Source organism: Physella acuta, unplaced genomic scaffold (assembly GCF_028476545.2).
Source record: "Physella acuta isolate Inbredline_101_S28 unplaced genomic scaffold, ASM2847654v3 ptg000063l, whole genome shotgun sequence".
Lineage (NCBI taxonomy): Eukaryota > Metazoa > Mollusca > Gastropoda > Physidae > Physella > Physella acuta.
Genome location: NW_026731583.1, coordinates 963,865 through 988,508, shown reverse-complemented (window position 1 = coordinate 988,508; position 24,644 = coordinate 963,865). Strand labels below are relative to the sequence as shown.

At 35.2% G+C, this 24,644-nt stretch overlaps 3 protein-coding genes across 4 annotated transcripts; 2 read left to right on the top strand and 1 right to left on the bottom strand.

The window, feature by feature from the left end:
* Positions 1-8,862: 8,862 nt before the first annotated feature.
* Positions 8,863-15,264, bottom strand: LOC131950794 (uncharacterized). Of its 2 annotated transcripts, XM_059312982.1 has the most exons (5): positions 15,246-15,264; positions 11,702-11,834; positions 11,415-11,466; positions 10,722-10,787; positions 8,863-9,889 (listed from the first exon to the last, which is right to left on the bottom strand). In XM_059312982.1, the coding sequence occupies exons 3-5, from the start codon at positions 11,449-11,451 to the stop codon at positions 8,976-8,978; spliced, it is 1,017 nt and encodes a 338-aa protein (XP_059168965.1). In that variant the 5' UTR covers positions 11,452-11,466; positions 11,702-11,834; positions 15,246-15,264; the 3' UTR covers positions 8,863-8,975. The 2 variants fall into 2 exon arrangements, with proteins under 2 accessions (XP_059168965.1, XP_059168974.1); XM_059312991.1 differs by lacking the exons at positions 10,722-10,787; positions 15,246-15,264 and adding an exon at positions 12,713-12,851.
* LOC131950804 (uncharacterized) lies at positions 14,923-18,586 on the top strand. The gene is made up of 4 exons (XM_059313006.1): positions 14,923-15,371; positions 16,540-16,590; positions 16,909-16,971; positions 17,230-18,586. Exons 2-4 carry the CDS (start codon positions 16,548-16,550, stop codon positions 18,123-18,125), a joined length of 1,002 nt encoding a protein of 333 aa, XP_059168989.1. The 5' UTR covers positions 14,923-15,371; positions 16,540-16,547; the 3' UTR covers positions 18,126-18,586.
* Positions 18,587-20,912: 2,326 nt separating this feature from the next.
* LOC131950809 (uncharacterized) lies at positions 20,913-24,271 on the top strand. Its single transcript, XM_059313011.1, has 3 exons — positions 20,913-21,099; positions 21,930-21,986; positions 22,186-24,271. Exons 2-3 carry the CDS (start codon positions 21,935-21,937, stop codon positions 23,127-23,129), a joined length of 996 nt encoding a protein of 331 aa, XP_059168994.1. The 5' UTR covers positions 20,913-21,099; positions 21,930-21,934; the 3' UTR covers positions 23,130-24,271.
* The last annotated feature ends 373 nt before the right edge of the window (positions 24,272-24,644 follow it).

Sequence of the window (24,644 nt, the reverse complement as noted above, 5' to 3'; positions counted from 1 at the left end):
TCCTACACATTATTACTGGTTTCTTCAGTCCTACCAAAGTACATCTTTTGTGCCCCCTCATGACTAAGTTGCCTACAAAGGATTCCAACAGCTGAGAGACAGGGTTGTAGCTATAGATTTAGTTACTAAATCCATAACCACAGCAGAAACAGCAGAAAAGACATCAGCCCTTAGATTTTTAGCATCAAGAGCAGATCCAACCGCAGCCTACAAAGACTTAGGGTTGAATTTGTCTCTTCTGCAGAAGACCCAACTGCCTTAGACTTATCTCCTGTTAACTTCTTCCTCTCCCCTTCAAGTTCTCTAGCCCCACTCCCCTTACCAATAGCAAACTTAACTAACTGTTGTCTTTTCTGTCCATCTAGTTTCAAAAGCCATCCTAATGTGTCATTAACCTTCCCTCTAAGCTTACAATCTATAAGCAGCTGACTAGCAGCACATATAGATACACTATACATGCAAATCTGTACTATATGACTTTAACTCCCTACAATGTTAATTACTTTCCTCTTGTTTCAGCCTCAACTTACACTCCTCTAGTTCTGATGATATATAATCATACATCTCATTGGTTTCTTTAACTGTTTGCTGTAATTTTGAAATAATGCTATTCTTTTCTTTCAATTCCTGTTTCAAAGAATTTATTGCCTTGAGGTTTCTTCTTTTAGCCTGGTTTAAGCATTTGATTTTCAATTTTCGTTGTTTATTGATATCTACAACAGGTGTCTTACAAACCTCTGAAGAAGAGGAATTGGACGGTGAGGAATTGGAAGGGATACTTTTGGTGGGGGACAATTCGGATGAGGCCACTTGGGCTGTAGGCTTTTTATGTGCTGTTTTTAATTTGGCATTTATTTCTTTCTGTTGTTCTAGTTGTGCAGTTAGTCTTTTTATTTTTTGATTCAGGTGTTTAATTTTATAAACTTTGTTGGTTTCTAGTTCCATTTTAAATTCCTTGACCTGAAATTTTAATTTTTTAATTGTCTTGACCAAAATAGTTGTAGATTTTCTTTTTAGAGCACACTTTGGACAATCAGTTTTTAATTTCTTACTTCCTTCTTCAACTACAAGTTCTTGATCTGGCTGCATCACTTGAACTTCTTCTTGGACCAGCACCAGTTTAGGTCTAGTTTGTGGCAAAATAAATGGTCTTTCAAGAAATGCAACAATTTTAGGCCATTGCAATGTTACTTTAAATTTTTTAAACACGTTACTTGAACGTCTCACAGAAATATACAGTTGTTCAGAGGTATTATTGAAACTCTCAGGCTGTCTTTCTTTAAAAATTTCTTCCAGTATTTTTACAGTTGGAACAATTTTTTTCTTATTTTCCATCCAATGATGAATTACATGCCCGAGTTTAATTTCCACACACTGGTGAATATTATTGTACGTATTGACCAAGTTCTTCAAATCATTAGCATTACGTACAGGCTCACCTGAATATTCAGTTTCCATGTTGGTAACTTCTGCTGAACCAGAAGAAATACTTGCATGATCTGCCATTCTGATAGGAGGAAAAAAAAGGATTGACAAAATTTAATAATACTGATTATTATCTATAAAAGACATCCTGCTATTTAAGCTTAATTATACCCACTAAACTACAATAAGGTCACAAAAACACCACCCAAAATCTAACAATGCCCCCCCCCCCCCACCCCCCAAAAGTACAATTTCCACAAAAGAAACCATTATTAATTTTTTAGCAACATATTAATTAAGGTGAGAAGTACCAATAAAAAAAAATAATAACTGTTTGAAGTGGTAGAATCTATGTAATTAACTAGCTATTGATGGCTATTTTAAAAAAAGTATTATTGATATACGCGGCTAATTGTCGCTAAAGGCTAAATGTCATCTGACATCAAACTGCACACAACATACGAGTCACACCACACGCCATTTAACTTAAACAAAACTCCAGCAATAGTTTTTAAATTAGTAAAATAAAACCTATCCGCCTCTTAGGGGCTGAATTATCAACACTTCATTTCAAATTGTAACAGCGAAGGAAGTTTTTTCTCAAAAGAAGTGATTTTTTAACTCTAACAATTCGTCAGAGCCAACCCCACCCCTTCACCTTTTCCGGAATCGGCTATTAGATTATTAAAAAATGGCGTCTTAAGGGGTTTTTAGTATGGTCATTCTTACATACAAATGTATTGTTAAGATAATAAAATTATTACACAATTCTATTTTTATTTGATAGTGAAGATATAATAATATGGCAAAATAATAATAAAGTTAGGGAAATACGCACCTGCTTTAATTTATTCGACTTAAAAACACAAGGTAATATAAGTGTGACTTTCTCCCGATGGCCTCGTTAAAGCCAAAGGAAGAAATTGGGTCAAGCTAGCATTATTAAAATTTTTCTCCCCAACGTCTCCACTTAGTCGGCAAAAGATAGCACTGGGCATGCGCAGTGACCTATGGCTAGGGTTAGAATAAGGGTTAGGGATAGGATTAGGGTTGGTGTTAGGGCTCTGTGGTTGTAAACACACGCATGAGCAGTACCATCGAAAACATCGCCGCAATGGCAAGTCGTAGTTTCTCTCCATTGCGCAAATACATGGGCAGTTTCAAGTACAAATGTTTCCGATTACGAAACAATCCTTATTTTTAACTATCATGTACTTCATAAGAAAGAAATGATTCGATATGTCCGCCCAAAACCAGGTGGCCACGAAACCGCGAGAACAAGACTTCACGAATTGAAAAGCCTAATTATATCTTTAATAGCAACATTGGTACGCAAATTTAAAGCCAATCACATGTCTTGAATGCAGTGTACAATGAAACATACAGGGATGTGACCAGACCAGGAAAAAAAATTAGGAAATTTTCTTCGGATAATAACTCAATATGTGTTATCTACTTTTTATTGCGGTTACAACCGTTAAGCAGCTTCATATTGCAGTTAAGCAGCTTCATACTGTTACTGTACTAATTAATTGTTTAATGAAGTTAATATTTTAAATACAAGAAGTTTATGTTACTCTAATATAACATTGAAAGTCTTGTCTAATTGCAATTTAATGTTTACCTTATAAACAACTTTTTAAAAATTACAATGTAACAAAAGTAGCAATTAAGTTTTATTTTACCATTAATTTACACTGTACCAATCTAGTGTAGATTCTAGATGTACTCCTGTTTTCAATTTTTAAAAAGGGGGCCTAATGCCTTTTATTCTTTTAAAGATTGGATTGGTAAAAATATTTGTCTTCAACTGTAAAGGCCCTAGATTAAGATTAGTTACAATTTGAAAGGTTTTTTTTAAACACGATAACTTGAGTACCGTTACAGCTAGGTTGATGAAATTTCTTAAATAAGTATTTTATCAAAATCGTAGATCCTGATCAACTTTTGAGCGATTTCCGATAACCGGAAGTGGTACTTTTTCTACTTTGAATTTTTCAAAAGCCTATAACTTGAGTACTATTTGAGATAGATAAATGAAATTGCACATGTAAGTAAAAGATCTAATTCTCTACCTTCTGTCAAATTTTGAGTAATTTCCATTGAACGGAAGTACTAATTCCGAGTTATATAAGAATATTCAAGAAAGTTTAGGGGAGATCACTCCCGGTTTATTTTTGGAATAGCTGTAAATTGTTAGGGGTCATCCAAATTTATTTGTCTTTTGACGATATTTACCTCCCCTCTCTCCCACAAAAGCCAGACCCCCCCCCCAATAAAGACGTAACACCTCAGCCAACAAATGCTCCCCCCCTCCTCGAAATTAATTCAAATTGTTTTTTCTAAACATAGATTTTGTAAATATGATATTAAATAGTCATTTTGCTTTTAGTGACGATTGGGGGAAAGGGAATTCATCGGGGAAAAGTATGATGTCATATTTGGGTGATCCATTTAAGCCTAGTTGTTTATTTTGTCTGTAGACATTAGTCTTAGGCCTACACTTTTTCTGAATTAAGATTATTGTGTTTATAAAAATAGTTTTAAATTTTAATTAGTTACATTTGAATACCACATGGTTTTTTTTTCTTTGCCTTCTGCTTTCATCAGTTTTTGCTTTGTTCAATAGTCGATGTTTACCCCTCCCCATCATCCATTATTACAAAAACAAAAAACACCCACTATATAGTGACAAAAAAACTAGAACAAAAAACTAGATCGACCTATAGTTCGTAGGAAAATTAGATTCTATCACTTATTCGTCTGTTAAAAAAAATAAATACGTCATTTTTCTCAACCCTGACTTGGCACAACGTCACCAAGTTCTTGGCGGGCGTGACGTCATTTGTCATTAGGCTAATGTTAAAGAAAGAGATACAGCGTAATTTTTAAAAAATCAAAACAGTCACTATGGAGTTGAGACTAGCGACTTTTAGTTTTAGCCTGACGAATAGATCTAAATGACTTTAGTTAGGTAAATTATATTAGTGTTTAATTTATTACACAGTGGTATGCGGTGCTCCCTCTACTATACAAATTCACGTGCTTTTAATTTCTGCAACCTGCTGCCCTGAGACGTTCGGCTGTAAAATGCCAGTGACACAGCGGCCTCCGTATATGCATTTAGGCTCCCAGTCCCACCTATACACTTTGTCTGCCGATTAAGCTCCACGCAAAACTTGTGATTGATATGTGGACATAAGTGGTGCTAGTGGTGGGGTCAAAAGGGAACCCCCCCCTCCCCAAGCTCAGCTCTTAAAGGTGCTCCGCACTTCATAAAAGACAAACTAGATGTTCAGACATCCTCGGACTCTGGCGTTTAGCCGACGGCCGTATTCCTAATGCACCGTCCACTGCTAACGCTATTTCTATATTAAACTCAAGCCTATACTGAGCTCTGGCTTTTTACATTAGCTGCTGTCGTATTAAGGGTTGATCTTTTGTTATGCCCCATGTCGTGAAACTTGCTGTTTTTTCCAATTTTACCTGCAAGCCAATAATTGTCGGATTCTTGTCGAATATCGTTGCCAGGAGCTAGTTGGTTTGAGCCTTATTGTCAGAAGTTATTTCATTTGGAGTCAATGTAGTGCGGCCTATTTTCGTCGGTAGGCATTTAGTGGCACGCCCTTTTTGGCGGGGATGGTGTGCTGAGGTTGTTTAACACCCCTTAGGACAACAGGCATGCAATAGTTATGATCATTCGTTATGAACAAATGTAGTATGCATGAAAACGAACGCTTTATGTTCCTCATTTTCATTGAGCACAGCTTTATAGAAGTCTTCCATAATTGATGTCACTCACCCCCCCCCCCCCCCCCGATCACCCCTTCATTATAGGTCATAAATTGCAGCCCTGCATAAATTCATGTCACATTAGAATAGCATATGTGACATTGTTTATGGACAACCCTTATAACTCATTTTGGGTATTTGGTATCAACATTTTGACAACAAAGGTTGTTCAAAATGTGTATTGGAGGTTAGGACTTGACATCTACCATAAATGACATCACGCACTTAAGGGGTGGAGTAACTAATTTTGAGACGACATTTTACGCGGGAAAGGGGAGGGGTAAGAAACGTGAAACGTTAAGTATTACGCCTATTACAAAAATGCTGACAAAATTCTTTTTCTTTTGAATTATGGCAGGGCAAAAAAGTAATTTTCGACATTATGACTATTTCGTGACGGCGAAAATGGGGGGAGGGGGGTAGAGTCATTTAGATCTATTCGTCAGGCTAAACGTCGCTAAAGTCTCAATGACATAGTGCCTGTTTTGATTTTTTTTTTTATTATGCGGTATCTCTTTCTTTAACATTAGCCTAACGACAAATGACGTCATGCGCGCAGCGAACTTTGTGAGGTTGTGCTTAGTGTGGGATTAAATGGCGGGGTTGAGAATAATGACGCCTTTTTTTAAACAGAAGAATCTAATTTTCCTTCGAACTATAGGTTGATCTAGTGTTTTCCAAGAGGGAGATATCACTATATATATGGATCTCCCATAAATTGAAATTGAATTATAGTGTAATTAAAATACTAGACTTAACAGTTCATTCCGTAAAAACAAAAACTAGTTGTTTCAGTCTCTGAGTCTGGCAACTGACGTCATGATACTAAAAATAGCGGATAGAAATGTCAGCGTGGGTACCTCATTTTGGAATAAGATTTTGGAAAGCAGAATCGATAATACTGAATTTTATACATGGTAAATATCTCAATTATATATTAATTTAGTGTTATCAGAGCCGTTTTCCCCATTATCGGTCGTTTTTGGCCGCGGTTCAGTTTTTACTTACGGAGAGTGCTCCACTAGAAATCCTCTCATTATTTACAAACACAATTCTCGCGATTTTTTCTGGCATTCTAAGGCATATGATCCATTTTATTAGCATCTTGTGTTAAAATAATGATGAGAATTATCGAGATAAACATTTCTCTAATTTGTCGTGGATAGGACCCCTACAATAAATGTAAAAACCGTCAAAACGACGTGCGACGTTTCAGGGTCAGAGGTCAATCCAGCCATCTAAGCAACGAGCCGGCCTACTAAGTTAATATCCACTCTCTAAATAGTAAATATTTAATACATAAAAGTATTAACAAATATCACGTGACTTTTTTTCCTGTGACTTTTTTCTGAGTTTTTTTTCCTGTGTTTTTTTTTTCCTGTGACTTTTTTCCTACAATCACGCTCAACCGGAGAAAAATACACTAAAATTTAAAATGGAATTTAACCGCGGAGTATTACGGTACTTTCTTTTTTTTTTCTATGTCAAATAGTTACGGAATCAGACCAAATTGAAATCGGGACTTACTTTTTTTTGCTATGTGACACTAGATCTGATCTTACCCTAGATAGGCCCTATGTGAGTTTCACAGATCGTAAGTCATGTTGTTAGTGAAGCTTTGGTGTTAGTCGAACTCTTCTTTTAGATAAAATTAGAATCTAGATCTAGTAATGGTTTAAATTCCAAAACATTTGATTTATTAAATAAAAATATATACACCTTACTTTTCAGTTTTCAAATACCTGTTTAATTTTATTTCCCCTCATAATAATATAATACTAGAATCTCTAATGCTAATATCTAGATATATTGTGACATTGTAGTCTGATACTACTAGATCTAGATCAAGATCTTAGTATTCCAATAATATTTCCTCGTACAAAAAACCTATTATTGAAAAGGTCTAAAGCTCAAAAATATTTTATTAGCTATTACCACTAAAATTATGGCAAAATACTTCAAAATAGTTTTATAATTGCTGCAAATAAAAGAAGAAGAAAAAAAAACATTTATTTTAATTATTTTGGTCGCTGTTTGGGGTCTCTCTTTCTTCAATGTCTACTCTCCCCCTCCCCCCCACACACATTTGTGACACTCTAGTTATATCAGCGTATAAGTTATACATTACAGAACCTAAAAAATATAATCTATATTTTAATTACAAATTTGAGTAAAATAATTGCAAAAAGCCAGTGTTATTAAAAAGTACCTTTTAAAAAATATGTATGAAGTATCTGTAAAAACATTCAACTTTCTAATATATCTCCCCCCCCCCCCCCCCATTTACCCTTAATCACCAATTTCTCAAAGCACTCCACTTCTCATATGGTGTTCCTCATTTGTGGATGATCCCCCAATATTAAAATATTATATATCCTTTATTAATATTTTGTATGTAATGTTTACACATTTTTTGAGTATAAAATTAAAGAAAATGAAAAGTAATTACACTAAGCTTTAGTTGAACCTCAGCATATTTAAAATGTAGTTGATTTGTAAAATGGGAAAGAATTTTTTTATTATTTTCAGTTAATAAGGGATTATAGTAAAGGAAAAGCAGAAAACTGAGTTAAAAAATTGTAGTCAGATTGTGTAAATTTTAGAAATGTAACCTTTTAATGATATATACTTTTTATCTTACAGGAATACTATATTCAAAATTGACTTTCTAAAATATGAACTGTACATGGATGTTATTTTTTTACAAATTTTAATGTTCATATCTTAATCTGACCAGATGAGATAAAACAAAATGCTTTTTTTAGTTTGATATTTTTGTATTAGATGAGGAGGCGGCATATATCCTATTTCATTAAACAGAATAGCCTACTATAACAAAATAGATTAACATACTAAAACTAGCTCAAAAGTGGGCCTACTGTGCAAGCTATTCTAAAAACACCTTTATTTATGATTAAATGTGTCTCAAATTATGTAAGCATTACCGTTATAATGGTGGAAATTCTTTCAGGTTTGTTTTTTTTTTTTGCATATAAGTGTAAAATAATACTATTCAATTGTGTTTTCAATTATATATATATTATTAGTTATAAAAATGAATTTAAAGATTATTAAAAAAAGAACCAGTAAGAATTAGTAACTGAAGGATAAATTACTAGGTGGCAACTAGGCCTACCACTGACTCGTGTCATTATGTTCATAAATGTTGTTTATGAATCTATTATGGATCTAATTTAGGTTCCCATATTAATAGAAATCATAAATGGGGACTGCAAATTTTTTCTAATCTTATGAAGGTTACAAGTCTAAAAGTAAAAAAACAAACCATAATTACTTATTTTGAACCTGATGATCCATGGTGCATAATAGATTGATCTCAGCTGCCTTTACTTTCCCTAACATGAGTTATATACCCATCAGAGCTGCATGGACTTGAAGACGTTCTACTGTCTTGAACCCTGGATTCTGATTCAAGACTTTCAGGTTTGCAGCCTACAGCTCTACCCCTAGGCCACAAGATCCCCTTATGGCTGAAATATTTAATCTCTGATGGTGTTATAATTGACCTTACTATTTCAAATCTTTAAAATTGTATCTTTAGTTGAGTTGGATCTTTTTATTCATGTTGTCAAACAAAACTTCACACAGCAAATTTATTTTTAAAATATTAAAAAAAGCAAAAAGTAAATTGAAAAATAATTTATTGAATAGTTTTGGGATTGTTGTTTTTCTGTAGGTCTGAATACAACGTTTATTTTTAGAGTACAATACTTCATGCATAATGTAAAGTAAAATAACTACAGCCACGTAAGTCCACTAATGCTTCCACCAGTTACTACTGATCCACTATGAACATGTGTGGTCCACCATCCATTCTTCTTTTCAAGCACATACACTGGCGCACCACTGCAGCCGTTGCAAGTTGGTGCATCATAGGTGTACCTGGTATCTTCATTTGGTAATTTTTCTCTTGTTAGTATTTTACCAATGGAGACATGTTTGGCACACCCATGAGGATGTGAAACTAAAATAATTAAACTTTTATCAGGTCCATGTTTAAATTTTTCATAAACTTGAGCGCAATGGGAAGTATAGAGGTCTATGGTGCCCTTCAGCTTCTTCAATAGATCAACATCATGGGTAACACATTCAAATAAACACATATCATTCATCAGAGTTGCTTTCCTTATGTCAACCCCTTCTAGATTCGCAACTTTACAGCTCTCTGTATTATGACCCCAAATACAAGTTGTGTTCTCAGCTTCGAATTTATCAAAAACCACATGCATGGCTGTAAGAATAAAAACTTTACCCCATATCTTGGTAATAATTTGATCATTTTTACATTTTTTACAATGACAATTTTCATCCCCATCATCTGGATAAATACTGATGGTATGTATCTTGCCTGTCCCCGTCCTGGTCATATCAGGAGCAATATTACTATATCGAGGATAAGGTTTGCCATTGTGATTTTCAGGTCGGGATTCGCTAGCACCTAATACATTTATGTTGACTGTGAGATAACTCAAACATCGAATAACGCTGATGATGTCAGGATCTTTAAAATTGTCTGGTAGATGATCGACTCTTAGAGTGCTGATCGGTATGAAGTCATTGTGGTCTGGTCTCTTCTTACATTTCTTCCAGCACTGTTGAAAAATTGATAAACTCTTTCCACCTTCAAAGCTCACTTCTACTTCATAGTCACCTTTTCAGAAATGTAAAAATGTATAAATAATTGTTTAAATCTTTTATTAACTTAACATTGGTTAATTAGTGCACAAAGAGCTTTTATTTATGGTTCTTTAGTTAAATGTGATAAGAAGACATAGTCAGATGGTAGGGCTTATGACTGCTAACCCAAAAGTCTCGAGTTTGAAAACAGGGCTTGAGTCTGTAGAAGAACTCTGTCCACCAATTGCTGATGAGTACCTGACTCACATTAAAGAAACAATGGTGGATGGGCATAGGGCACACCACACTATCCCCCCTGTATGCAGAGGTTATTGAAACAGATGAACTCCTCTTAATCTGCCCCATGTATCTTGGGCATGAACAGGAAATGATGATGAGGTTAAATATGATTACAATTAGAGTAAACAATATTGTGATTTGTTTCATTTCTATTTTTAAAAATCAGACTAGATTTAGATAACAATAAACAATATACTCTTAGTAATATTAATGAGCAAAGTTTTGGGTAAAAAAAAGGTTTTCAAAAATCTGCTTTTAAAAAATTCAGATTCTAGGCCTCTTTATTAAAATTATGCTTTGAATAATGATAAAAAAATATTAAACCGTATATTTTATTACCTGGATTTCCTTTGACAATGTAAGTGTTATTACAATACAATAATATTTTACTACTGAATACTTGTAATTTTATATTAAGGGGGAGAGTAAATATTATAGAGAACACAAGTTGAGGTGGTTTGTTAATGGGTAGATGGAAATATAGAGCAATATTAAATAAGACTGACTTTGAACTTTTTTGTACATATTTTCACTAAGTTATCACATTAAAATTTTCCCTTTTCTACCTTGTTCTTCCATGGCTTTCTCTGTCAACTTGGTAATTTCTTCTTCTGATGGCCTTTCCGTAACAACTAAAAACATGTAATTTTTAAACAGTAATTTTTTTCCCATCGACCTGATAGCAAAAAGTAATTTTAAAAAAATTTTGTTGGCCGTGTTCAAGTACATAAGACTTAATTTTAAATTAAATTTTAAATTTTTTTTATGCATGATGAATTCTTAACACAATAATTATAATAATATTCCTATCAGGGTTATAACTTTAAAACAAACCTTAACACTTCTGTTAAGTTTGATGTTATTATAGGATCATATTAATAGAACTTTTTATAGAAATGTTTTACAGTTTTGATCTGGTTCCAATACACTTAATATCCATATAATCTGTTATAATTCTGTTATGTTTAGTAGGGGTTTGGCAGTTTGATTATATATATATATATATATATATATATATATATATATATATATATATATATATATATATATATATAGGATACAATTATAAATGGTTTTAGATCTGAGTACCACCACCTTTGGCAACACTTAATTCAAGCTTTCATTTTTATTCTTGAGGTATTTTGGTTTTAAAATCTCAATTAAAATTTTTTGAGCTCATTTTCTAATAACAGAATATAAAATATAAATGAAATATCATAATATTTTTCTACACTTTGTTTTAAGTATGGTTCTCTTACCATTTTCTCCAATATTTTCAATCTCCCTTGTAGCCATTTTCAAAGTTCATAACTGTTGAGATTTGTATTTCAAAGTCAATCAATGAAATATTTATTACAATAATTTGCTTTGCATGACAAGTAAACAGTTACTTACATGTTTATTTAAATGAATACAAATAAGTTCATAATTTGATAAACAAAATCATGTTAAGGTGAATGTACAAGTTTTTGATTTTGTAAACAAATTTAAGTCACTTTGACACTGGGAATGGCATGGATGAGAGGTAAATTGAATGTTTACAAACCTGACAGTTCCAGGTTTGATTCATCTGCTCAGGACTATTGGACATCTCAACATTATCTAAATGGGGGTCTGATTTGAGTCAAGGAAAGCAAAGGCAGTTGGGCATAGAGACTGTTTGACAACACTGTTTTGTTCTGAAAAACAGAAGAACTTTCCTTCAAGATTTATATTTTTTTACTTAACACTTTTTAAAAGGAATCAACTTTAATTATATAAAATTTATTTTGCTCAAAATGTATTATACAGTTGACTTAGTCCATATTTTGCAACTATTTTCTGAGTAATGAGGTTTGCTTCGATTCAATTTTAAAAAACTAGATTTACATGGTGTGGTTAAGGGGGGATGGGAGGAATGTTCCCTTAAATTAAAATAAAAGTTGCTTTTTTCCCTAACAAAATGACAAAAAGGCATATGTGAATATCAATATGCAACTATAAAAATGTATTAACACTAAAAATGAAAATCTAATTAAAGATTAAGGACTTTGTGAGAGTAAAATAAAAACTTAACTCATTATTACTAATAATTTATTAGGCCTACTTCTTAGACTTAGAGAGGCCTACTAATGTAGGACATCTAGGTTAGTATTATTAGGCCTAATATTAATAATATTTTATATTAAAGTATAATTATAGGCCTACTTCATTTGTCTCTACTCTCTAGGACTCTAGGATGATGAGTCAAGAATGTTATTTTTTTTTATTTTCAAGTAATCTAGGTCTAGACCAGACCAGAGAGACCTAGAATCTAGTCTAGATCTAGAGACTAGAATCTAGATATCTAGAGAGTTTTTAGAGACGCAGAGAGAGATCTACAAAAATTCTACATTACATCTACTAAATTATAGGTTTTTATATTTCACATGATACAATGTGTAAATTATGTGTTTACGTGTCTTAATTATACGTATGTTTTTAAGTTTCATATAACTAAATCTAGATTTAAGCATTATGCAGAGGCAGCAGAGGTCAAAGTCAATATTCAATATTTCAAAGTAATAAACGTGCCTACTTGCAGTCCAAGTTGGACTGTGCTATGACATGTCGTATAGGAAATTCCCGGTATTACTACACTATAAATTAGCTTATTACTAAGCCTAGTATTAATTTTTTTTACTGCTAACGTGATTTTTAAAAAATATATTTTTAAAAATTGACAAAAAACAACAATAAAAGCAGTAGACTACATAATTTATAAAAGCATTAAAAAAATAATTGGATTCAGAGTTGTCGATCTTCAGCAAAGGGTAAAACCTTAGTTTAGCGTCGGAAATTATCTGGTCATGTTTGTTGAGTTTCGGTAACTAGAGTTACGGTAAACCATGGTTTATTTGACCATTGAAATATAAATAAATTGAAAGTCGATTGTAGTAAATTAATGTTTTAATTTTTTAAGTTTAATCGACAAAAGGAAACAAGAATAAATATAATAGTAGATTTAAATTAGTAGATCTAAAAATAAAATAAAAACATATATTAATATAAATATAAATGATGAAGTCAAGTGTAATAATTTAATGTTTTTGGCTTGCAGCGGATTAGCCACCATTAATTAATTAGATCTAGATCTAGATCTAGCTAGCTGCTAGGCCAAGTAAAAAAATCTAGATTACGAAAATAGTCAAAATTATTACAAAGATATAAAAATGATTACAAAAAGAGTAAAAGTGACTAGAAACGGGGTTCGTACCCTATTTTGAAAATGAAATCAGACCTTTGTAACCACACCATTATTCGTGCTTTTGGCTGAGAAACGTTTGTCTGTTATTAAAAACTACCGGTATCCCCCCCCACACACACACACAACAAGAGACGGTGGAGGGGTCACTGTGAGGCCACAGTAGCCCAGTGTAATACGTCATATCATGAACTGCACCGTAACTTTTATCCCCCCCCCTCCTCCCTCTCCTAGCCAAACAGCACCATCTACCAGTGGCGTAGGCAGGGGGGGGGTTAGGGGGGGGGGGGTCATAACCCCCCCCCCCCCCCATAGACCCCTCGGTATATAGAAAAAGTATGAGGGGGGTGCAAATCGAAAGTTTGAGGAGGGTGCAAATCGAAAGTTTGAGGGGGGGGGTGCAAATCGAAAGTTTGTCCCCGGGTAAAAATTGGAACCCCCCCCCCCCCCCCAGAGACGATCCTGGCTACGCCACTGCCATCTACGTACCATCTACCTCCAGACTTTTTAAACTCAAGGCTTTTTCCAGACTGCGTACGAACCCTGTTAAACAATGTTCAGTAGCAGAAATATTTAGCTGAAACACTTAAAAATAACTAGTTATACAAAATGAGTAATAAAGCAGTATTAAACACGCAATTAAAATAAATCTATCCACATTTTAAACGTTCTGTATTAAAAATAAAAGATGACGCCAAATAAAGTATGGTTTACAGTACTTCCGGTGGATACTGGAACTGTGTGACAGACTTTGCCATTGTTTTACTGTTTTTTACTAGATATCTACTAGTCTACATCTAAATCCTAGAAGATCTAGATCTAGTTGTCGCAAATCTTCTGGGTAAAACCTTAGTTTAGCGTCGGAAATTATCGGGTAATGTTTGATGAGTTTTGGTAACTAAAGTTACAGTAAACCATGGTTTATTTGACCATTGAAATATAAATAAATTGAAAGTCGATTGTAGTAAATTAATGTTTTAACTTTTTAAGTTTAATCGACAAAAGAAAACAAGCATAAATATAATAGTAAATTTAAATTAGTAGATCTAAAAGTAAAAAAAAACATATTAATATAAATATAAATAATGAAGTCAATTGTAATAATTTAATGTTTTTGGCTTGCAGCGGATTTGCGACCATTAATTAATTAGATCTAGATCTAGCTAGATATCTAGCTGCTAGGCCAAGTAAAAAAAAATCTAGATTACGAAAATAGTAAAAATGATTACAAAATGTAAAAATGATTACAAAAATAAATCTATCCAAATTTTAAACATTCTGTATGAAAACAAAAGATGACGCCAAATAAAGTATGGTTTACAGTACTTCCGGTGAATTCCGGTAGTGTGTGACAGACTTTGGCATTGTTTTACTGTTTTTTACTGCTATACGATTCCAGAATAATAACCGACGCTAAACTAAGGTTTTACCCAGCAAAGAAAGACAATCAGTTCTTTAAAGGGAGGTGATAAAAGTTTTTTTTTTTTTCGTTTTTTTTTAAAGTTTCCAAACCAAAATTAAATTCAATGGATGATACGACCGAATTTGTATGTGTTATTAAAAATATAACGTTATCAATTAAATAACTACATTTAAATATACATTTACATATTGAGATACAATATTCAACAGATTGGGAATTTCCGTTTTTAACTGTAGCTGTGTGTAAAGTAGGCTAAGGCTAAGGTCTGTCTTTTCTAATCTTGAAATCAAAATTTTCGAGCAAAAATAAAAAAAAAAAATCAAATAGTGTAAGCTTTGATTGTGTAATACAGTTCAGTGTGTTTCAATGAGATGTAATGACCATCTTAGTCTATTAAAACGATTGCAGGCTGATTCGCATCATAAAAGGAATATGTTGTGTCACCTGATAACTAATCGTAGACACTAGACACATTGAATTTTGTGTCAGTTCCCAAAACTGGGCCACACCCAAAGAATTTAAATTCTTATGTGGTTCATGTGTAGCTTTGCTGCCTAGAAGTAGTAGAAGGTATGTCGTTTATTTTAAAGATAAAAATAGTGTTAAAATGTTAAAATGTATTATTACATTTTTTCTGGGATTCTAAAAATGTAGACTATGACGTCACTTATTATTTATAGCCTTACTTAAAACCCGGCTCAATATAGCTATGGCTGGACATCGTGATTTCAAAATGGATCAAATTTATTTGAGATGTATAACAACTAACGCTTTACTCTCTATGATAGTTAGTTACGTATTATTAGCTTCAAGTAGCTAATAGAGGGCATATAAACAACCGCATTAATTCAGGGAAAAACCTGAAATTGCCTTCAATTTTAAATCGCGTATGTTTTAGCCATCCTGGCATATGGTATATATAAATTTTATACTGATATAAATTATGGGCCATATTTGAATTAATTTAACATAAGTAATTTAACCTATGTGAATTGATATTTTTAATTTGCTTATACTTAGGTTTAGTGCCTGGACTGTATAATAGAGTAGATAATATTAATAATAGACTAATAAAACAAAACTAAAAACCTATATTGGAATTGCTTTGAAACTGCAAATTACAACAGATGATCAAACATCTCTGCTGAGTTATAATTAATATGTTATTAGTTTTACCTTTTGGGTGCTTTTTCTTTATGGTGTTGTTTTTATATTCGAAGTTCTTATAAAATATTGTTACCAAAAAAACCTAACATTTTTAATTTTAATAATGTAAGTAACAAGTATAGGCCTTCATCATATATATATATATATATATATATATATATATATATATATATATATATATATATATATATATATACTTTGTACATTCCTGAATATATAATATTATATTATATCTCCCCATAGACCCCTCGATATATATATAAAGTATGAGGGGGGGGGTGCAAATCGAAAGCTTGTCCCCTGGTAAAAATTGGACCCCCCCCCCTTGAGACGATCCTGGCAACGCCACTGATGATGCGTATATCTAGACCTGCTTAATAACGATCTCTATTACACTTTTATGTATTCTGTTTGACGAATAGATCCTTAGCACTGGTTTATATTTGACTATTATTTAGATGTGAGCAACTAGATAAATTATCCACAAACGATTCTATTTCATTTTGACGGAATCATTTGTCGAAATTCCCGTAGGAGGAAGAAGTAAATGTTCCGTTTATCTTCAATATAGCACACACCATGGCTGAAGCAGTTGACGAGGAGTGTGAAGATCAAGGACTAGGTAAATGTTATTGTTATAATCGTGTTTTGTCAAATTGTAATAATACAAAGATTATTATTTATAGCCTATGTTTGTAGGCCTATATAATATGTAACCCTTATAAAAGACATATAGGCCCATATATGTATATAATAAAGTTATATGTGTAAAGTTTTGTTTAGGTTATACATAGTATCTCTCTCTTTCTCTCTCTCTCTCTCTCTCTTTCTGTATATATAGGATATATATATATATATATATATATATATATATATATATATATATATATATATATATATATATATATAAGATAGATTGTTTATGTTTTTAATGACACAGAATCTGCTAAACTGAGCCAACAAGAAGTAGAAAGACTTCGACAGTTTGCAAGTATTGAACAAGGTAACGTATTACAAAATAACTTATTTTATTACAAGAGCAGATTCGGTGAAATGCTGATGATAACATGATACCACATTTTAAAGAACAACAGTTGAAACAGTTTAAAAATAAAAGTAACTGTGGTTGTTGATTCCTAGAATCATATTTACTAATTAAATCTGATCAATATGTTACCCGTGGATTGGAAAAAAAACATGAATGCTATAAAATGTTAATTTAATTCTCCGTTGACTTTGATTATTTTTAATCCTATTTTAGGGCCCTTCGAGCAAGAGATTAGCTACGAAAGCGATGGCAAAATGAACCAGCAGTGGGAAATCTGCCAGAAAAATCCTGGTCACCCGGGTTTCATCCCCATCAATTCTTTCAAGATCGATCACCTACCTGAAGGCTACAGGGATCAGACTATCTATAAACTGCTGAAAGCTTTAGGCGAACTGACGGTTAAGATCCAGGTGGCCCATATCAGCCCAGACAGACCCGAGTCTATGAACGGAACAAAGTTCCCTTGCTTCAAAACATGCGAGAGATCCGCTTGGATGACCCGCTGCGGAACCGGGCGAGTCTGGGGCGTGGAGGAAATGTCAGGGGCGTGTCCTTGTTTCCCCTGTCAACGTTCTCCCAGCCCTAGGGAAGAGTGGGGGAAGGTGAATGTGTTAACGGCCATGCATCTGGTGTATGATAAAAGCGAGGGGGTGAGGACGGTATGCATCTGGGGCTACGATAACGCGGACAGCAAAAAGGAGATGTTTGACGGTGTAGGGTGTTACAAAACCAGTTTTGACCAGGACATGTGCTATGTGGAGTGCATCACACATAACGTCAAATTGGTGAGGAAGTTGAGGTTGCTTTTAGAGGATTATCAAGCCAAATGTCAAGTTGTCAGAGACAAGTACGCCAATGATGCCAGCGCTAAATTGACGGTGATTGTTTCCCATCCTCACGGTCGTGAAAAGTACATCACGGTAGGGAACTGGGTGGAGAAGGAGGTCAAGATGAATGGGGACACCAAGTACTTCTACACCACGGACACCTGCCAGGGGTGCAGTGGCGCCCCCGTGTATGTGCTGGGGAAGAAGGAAGGCTGGTGGTTGACGCACCGCCACAGCGGGGTGGAGCCGCCCTACAACGTCAGTGGTATAGGCTGGTTGTGATTGGATGGCTTGCAGAGGTCATAAGGAGATTCTCAGCAGGGAGACTAAGTTGTAACTCAGTTGACATCATTAAAATCTAAAGGAATATAAATGTCTCACCTATTTAAATAAATAAAAAAAATACATTCACTCTGGTATTGTTAGTGTTAAGGCAGTAAGTTAAACAGGTTCTGATTTGATCAGCTAAAGCATTTGGTTGTGGATAAGTTTCTTTATTACTTGCATCAATTCGATTCAATTGTTCTAGGTCATTGTTTGTCGAGGTGCTATATTTAAACCTCTGCATATTTGATCTTAGAATTTGTGAATGTAAATCAATTATACTCAAAAAACGTTGGCCATTGGCAAAATACGCATTTTCACGGTTGTTATTTCTGTAATAGCTTTAAAAATACTGTATATATTTTGATGTGATATATTTTATCTGAGAAATTTTGTCTGAGATGATTTGTCATGGTACCAATGTAATAAACATGTCATCATTCATCATTTGTTGTGTCACTTTTTGATGTGCAGATGTATCTAAAATTTGACCAAATTTTATTTTCTACCTGTTTTAAAACATCGTTTATATAAATCTAAGCAAAAAACTTAACTAAAGATGATACAATTTGAACAATGCATTTTTAATTGATTTCCCTGGAATCAACTATTGCTCCAATTCGTGTTCAGATCAAAGCTTTAACCACGACACAATTCTTGTTACATCATGTTATTTAACTATCTACTGACAATACAACTAGAAGCAACAAGTTATAACCATGTACGACTACTGATACTACCACCAGTTATAGATCCACTATGTATAGCCCACCATCCATACTGTTTTCTAGCATATATACTGGTGCGCAACTGCAGCTATTGGAAGTTGGTGAATCATAGGTGTACCTGGTATCTTCATTTGGTAATTTATCACTTGTTAGTATTTTACCAATGGAGACATGTTTGGCACAACCATGAGGATGTGAAACTAAGATAATTAAGCTTTTATCAGGTCCATGTTTACATTTTTCATAAATTTGGGAACACAGTGATGTGTGGCTGTCTAGTGTGTTCTATAACTTCTGTAGTAGACTAACGCGATGTGTAACACATTCAAATAAACACATCATACACAAGAGCTGTTTGTCTGATGTCAACACATTATTATGATGATCCCATAAACATGTTGTATTCAACATGCTTAGCAGAAAGAATAAAAACTGTCCCCCAATTCGTAGTAACAGTTTTTTACGTGGTTCGCAGAGACACTTTTCATCCAAATCCTCTGGGTAAAAACTGATGGAATCAGTGGCGTAGCGAGGTCGGATGTCACCCGGTGCGGCACTTAATGGTGTAACCCCCCCCCCCCCCTCCCCCAGAGGCGTAGCGATCCTTCCCGGGGACAAACTTTCAAACTTTCGATTTGCAGCCCCCCCCCCCCTCCTCAAGTTTTTCTCTATATATTTTGCTATTTTTTTGCCTTGGTGTCACCCCCCTAAATGGTGTCACCCGGTTCGGTCCGCACCCCCCCCCCCTCGCTACGCCTCTGGATGGAATATATCTTGCCTGTCCCTGATCAAGACGGTGACAAATCTGTACTTAGGGTCAGTGTTTCTCCCAGATTTTTATGCTCCGCCGGGGATGGGGGGGGGGGGGGCAATGTTAAAAGTTTCTATTTTCTATATAAATTCCATTTTGTTCGGGGGGGGGTGGAAACGCTGCTTAGGGTAGGGCTTACCATTGTAACTGTCTGGTCTATCTTTACTCGCACAGTTTACTAGTATCTTAACAGTGAGAAAACTTCAGTTAGACAACAGTGACAATTTCTGCGTCTTTAAAGTGACTAGGGAGATGGTCAATGAGACGGTCAGCCTTGGAGGTGCTGATGGGTTTAAAATCTGCTTGGTCAGGACTCTGCTTGCACGATATACACAGCAGAGTTGAAAACATTTCCGTATAAGTTTATCATTAGTAACACAAGTATATACTTCATGTTTGTGTTAAGTTAAACAGCCGTTAGCACTGATCATATTATACTATACCAGGGTCTCCAAACTTTTCAGTCCGAGGGCCGCATTAACTATCAAATTTTAGTTCGGGGGCCAGTTTCTTCCAGGCATGTCTTTGATTTTTCTGGGTAGAGTTCCTCAGCCATCACCAACAAACGATTTTTCCTCGGACAAAAAAATCTCCGCGGGCCGGATTAGAGGACTTCGCGGGTCGCATCCGGCCCGCGGGCCGTAGTTTTGAGACCCCTGTACTATACAAGTAATACGCCTACGCAATAAAAATATACAAGTAACCTAGATCTAGGCCCATATACTATGCCCTACTATATAGCCTAGATAATTATTCAAGTGTAAAAATCACACATTTCGTTCAAATCACTTCACACAGTTTGTTTTAGGCCAATAACATGACAAAATCACAAGAAACACACTTAATGTATCACCATTTTACTGTAGGCCTAAACGAATTTAGATATCAGCTGACACAATTTGAATAAAACAAGGTCAAGGTGTGTTGACGTTGTGTAACTCGTCACTTGGTTACATGAACGGTGTGCTGTGTTTAACCATATACTATAAAGCTGACACAAGTTGAATAAAACAAGGTCAAGGTGTGTTGACGTTGTGTAACTCTTCACTTGGTTACGTGAACGGTGTGCTGTGTTTAAACAGATACTATAAAGTTGACACAAGTTGAATAAAACAAGGTCAAGGTGTGTTGACGTTGTGTAACTCTTCACTTGGTTACGTGAACGGTGTGCTGTGTTTAACCAGACACTACACAGCTGACAACACGATTCACTGGTCTTTACTTCATATCTGAAATCACATATTGTGCAGTTATAACTGTGTTTCTAATTGGATCTAGATCTTGTACTATTGTGTTTACTTTTCACAATTCTGAGTAAATCATACCTGTTTTTAAAATGTTGTTTATATTTCATTGATTTTAATTTGGATGAAATTGCCAGTGTGAATACCCGGTATGTCTTTCTTCCATTACATGTTCAAAATCAGTAGACCTACATATTATATGAGGTACTTGTACCTATGATTAAGAAGAATACGGTAGATTTAGAGCTGATAAAGATAGGGCGTTAATTAATAAACGACACATAAAAATTGATGTTATTAGTAAAGTAGTGAACTAAGAACTACCCAAGTACCAAAATAGTTTGCAACCTATAATAATAATCAGGAGTAGTCTATAAGTGATGTATTATAAGACGAGTTTTTTTTTTACAGTTATCGTTAGTTACACCCCTCCTACACGCCTTATACACACACATTAAATAAAACAATTAAAACATGTGTTTTTTTTTATCTTTTAATTTCTTTGTAAAATACACAGAAGAAAATACACAATCTACGTAGCTACCCCTCCCGGCGCCCGGGGACAAACTTTTCGATTTGCACCCCCCCCCCCCCTCTCAAACATTTTCGATTTCCACCCCCCTCAATCTTTCAATTTATTTTTCCATTCTATTTTGGCGCCCCCTAAGGTCGGCGCCCGGGGACATATGCCCCCCCCCCCCCGCTACGCTACTGCACTTACCACAATCTATCGTTAGCCATAACTCTTCCCCCTATAACTATGAGAGAGAACGTGCTTTTTGTCACACCTACTTCAGTGTACCTTCCTAGAATAAGAATAACAAGCCGCAAGAGGTGTATGTGTACTGTAAAACATATTATTTTTAGTCTCTCAAAAAGTAACAAAATCACTATTTATCATTGTAAGTTTTGATAGACTAATATAAGCAAAACAGTATGTCGATTGTGTATTATGCACATATTTATGTTGTGTTTACAGAGGTAATGTCAGCAGTAAATGTTAACAGCTTGACAGACAAGGCCAAGGTGGAAACAGGTAAGACATTTAACTAATATAATATAACAAGCAGCTTGGGCAGATAATGATATGGATAGGGAAAGATATATAACGGGCAGTTTTTTTTTAAATTTTTCTATTCATCCGTTTATAGGGTTAGTTTTGTAAGGTAACTTCTCAATATTGACGTTATCAGATTATTGTTTATTAAACTAATTGATACACGTTTTAATTTCAGGACCTTTTGAGTTAGAGTTTAGCTATGAAACCAGTGGGCTCAACAAAGAGACTGGTGCGTACGTCAAAGAAGACGGTGGGATCGCCAAGTATTTATGGGACAAATGTGCTAAAAACCCAGGACATAAAGACTTTATCCCCATCGATGAGTTTAACCTGGATCGTCTCCCTGATGGATACAAGGAGCAGGATATATACGAGCTGGTCAAAACACTGAGCGAGTTGACGGTCAGTATATCAGTGAGCTATGCAAGTCCAGCCAGACCTGAGAAGTTGAACGATTCCACGTACCCGTGTTTTAGTGACGAGACTAGATACTTAACACGCTGCGGGACTGGGAGGGTCTGGGATGCTGTCAAAGTTGAAAACGAGATTTGCCCCTGTGAGACATGCAAGACTTCTACACAGCCTTGCTTGACCTGGGCTAAAATCGGCATTTTAACGGCCATGCATGTTATATATGATGAAAGCGAAGTAAAAAGTTCAAAGTTTGAGCTTGGATACAACAAAGACGATAAAAATGACGATAAGTATCATCTACTAGAAGGGTACAAAGTGTATAAGACTGAGGTCGAACAGGATATGTGCTACTTGTATAGCGCATCACACTGTGTTGAACTGGTTGATAGTTTGAAAGCTCATCTTGACGACTTTCAGGAGAGATGTGCCGCTGTCAACAAAAAATACAGTAGAGACAGCAACATGAAGCTAACAGCGATCGTGTCCCACCCCCACGGGTACTTCAAGCACGTGACCCTGGGGGTGTGGGTGGAGCGGGTGCTGAAGAGGAACAACAACACCAAGTATAAATATACGACGGCGACGTGTCCGGGCTGCAGCGGTGCTCCGGTATACGTCGTCGGTAGAGACAAAGGCTGGTGGCTGACACATCACCACAGTGGCACAGAACCCCCGCTTAACGTCAGTGGTATAGGCTGGTTGTAGCGGTGCTCCGGTATACGTCGTCGGTAGAGACAAAGGCTGGTGGCTGACACATCACCACAGTGGCACAGAGCCCCCACTTAACGTCAGTGGTATAGGCTGGTTGTAGCGGTGCTCCGGTATACGTCGTCGGTAGAGACAAAGGCTGGTGGCTGACACATCACCACAGTGGCACAGAGCCCCCACTTAACGTCAGTGGTATAGGCTGGTTGTAGCGGTGCTCCGGTATACGTCGTCGGTAGAGACAAAGGATGGTGGCTGACCCATCACCACAGTGGCACAGAGCCCCCGCTTAACGTCAGTGGTATAGGGTGGCTGTGAAACATAGACTTTTTTCACATACATAGATAAACTTATCGTGAATGTTAGTGCAAACTTTATCGTCAGAACAAAGGTCGGTTCTAGACTGTCCTGGATGTGTTAGTGCCTGATGAGGGTTAATCTGTGAAGTGAGCATTTCGAGGCATATTGTAGTCTATTTCATGCCCAACTACCATTACAGATCGACACATTTGAAATCATCCTATCATCCGCTTGACTACGCCCTTGCTACTGTTCATTTTTCCCCCCATTTTTTATGATTTTTTTCTTATACAATAGGTTTATATGACTCTAGCTGTATTAATGATTTGTTCTATATTTATGCAAATTTATGAGTGTTGAATGAGGATCAGTATTGAAACCTAAGTGTGTTGATGTGTTGCTGAATTTTGTTAGTTTCAATTTCTTCGTCCTTCTAGTGTTGGAAGGGATTCCCTCAAACACAATATTATTAGATTTAACTGTAAGTATAGTATGTTGTTTTGAGCTTCAAGTACAAGTGTATTATATTTTTATATTGTGTATGAACGTTTCTGCTGTTGTGTATTATGACGTTGTATTTTGTGTATGAGTTTAGATAGACGCGTATAGGTGTGTTGTGTGTTTCGGAAATTTTCAAGTAGGCCCTACGTGAGTAAAAGCAATGCGTTCTTTAACTATATAGCGCTGATATAAAAAAAGGTTGTGTGTTAATATTCTGAGTATATCTTTAAATAAGCTTTAAAATATGTGACTACATTGATTGTTACAACTTTGACTCTTGAAAATATGGACCAGTAACTGTAACATTAAACTGACCCCATTTCAAGTGGGATCGGAAAACCAAAGGCGACTATCAGTTGTCTAACCGTTACTTCATGTTTGTTTGTTTGTTTGTTTGTTTGTTTGTTTGTTTGTTTGTCTTATGACGTGTCACTCACCCCTAGTGTCGTTGTTTGCTCATTCCCCCCCCCCCCCCAATCCCCCCTGTAATCTCTTATTGTCACACTCGTTCTAGTCATTGTCACTCAATGATGTCACTCTGTCATGTCACTCAGTCATTTCGCTCAGTCATGTTACTCAGTCATGTCACTCACTCATGTCACTCAGTCATGTCACTCAGTCATGTCACTCTGTCATGTCACTCAGTCTTGTCACTCAGTCATGTCACTCAGTCATGTCACTCAGTCATGTCACTCAGTCATGTCACTCAGTTAC

Bases quoted from the DNA above. Each gene is read 5' to 3' on its own strand.
- LOC131950794 (XM_059312982.1), bottom strand. From the start codon at position 11,451: ATGGCTACAAGGGAGATTGAAAATATTGGAGAAAATG. The intron at 10,788-11,414 runs GTAAGAGAACCA...ACATGTTTTTAG, and splicing joins TGAAAATATTGGAGAAAATG to TTGTTACGGAAAGGCCATCA. The intron at 9,890-10,721 runs GTAGAAAAGGGA...ATTTCTGAAAAG, and splicing joins GAAAGCCATGGAAGAACAAG to GTGACTATGAAGTAGAAGTG.
- LOC131950804 (XM_059313006.1), top strand. From the start codon at position 16,548: ATGGCTGAAGCAGTTGACGAGGAGTGTGAAGATCAAGGACTAG. The intron at 16,591-16,908 runs GTAAATGTTATT...TTAATGACACAG, and splicing joins GTGTGAAGATCAAGGACTAG to AATCTGCTAAACTGAGCCAA. The intron at 16,972-17,229 runs GTAACGTATTAC...ATCCTATTTTAG, and splicing joins GTTTGCAAGTATTGAACAAG to GGCCCTTCGAGCAAGAGATT.
- LOC131950809 (XM_059313011.1), top strand. From the start codon at position 21,935: ATGTCAGCAGTAAATGTTAACAGCTTGACAGACAAGGCCAAGGTGGAA. The intron at 21,987-22,185 runs GTAAGACATTTA...TTTTAATTTCAG, and splicing joins CAAGGCCAAGGTGGAAACAG to GACCTTTTGAGTTAGAGTTT.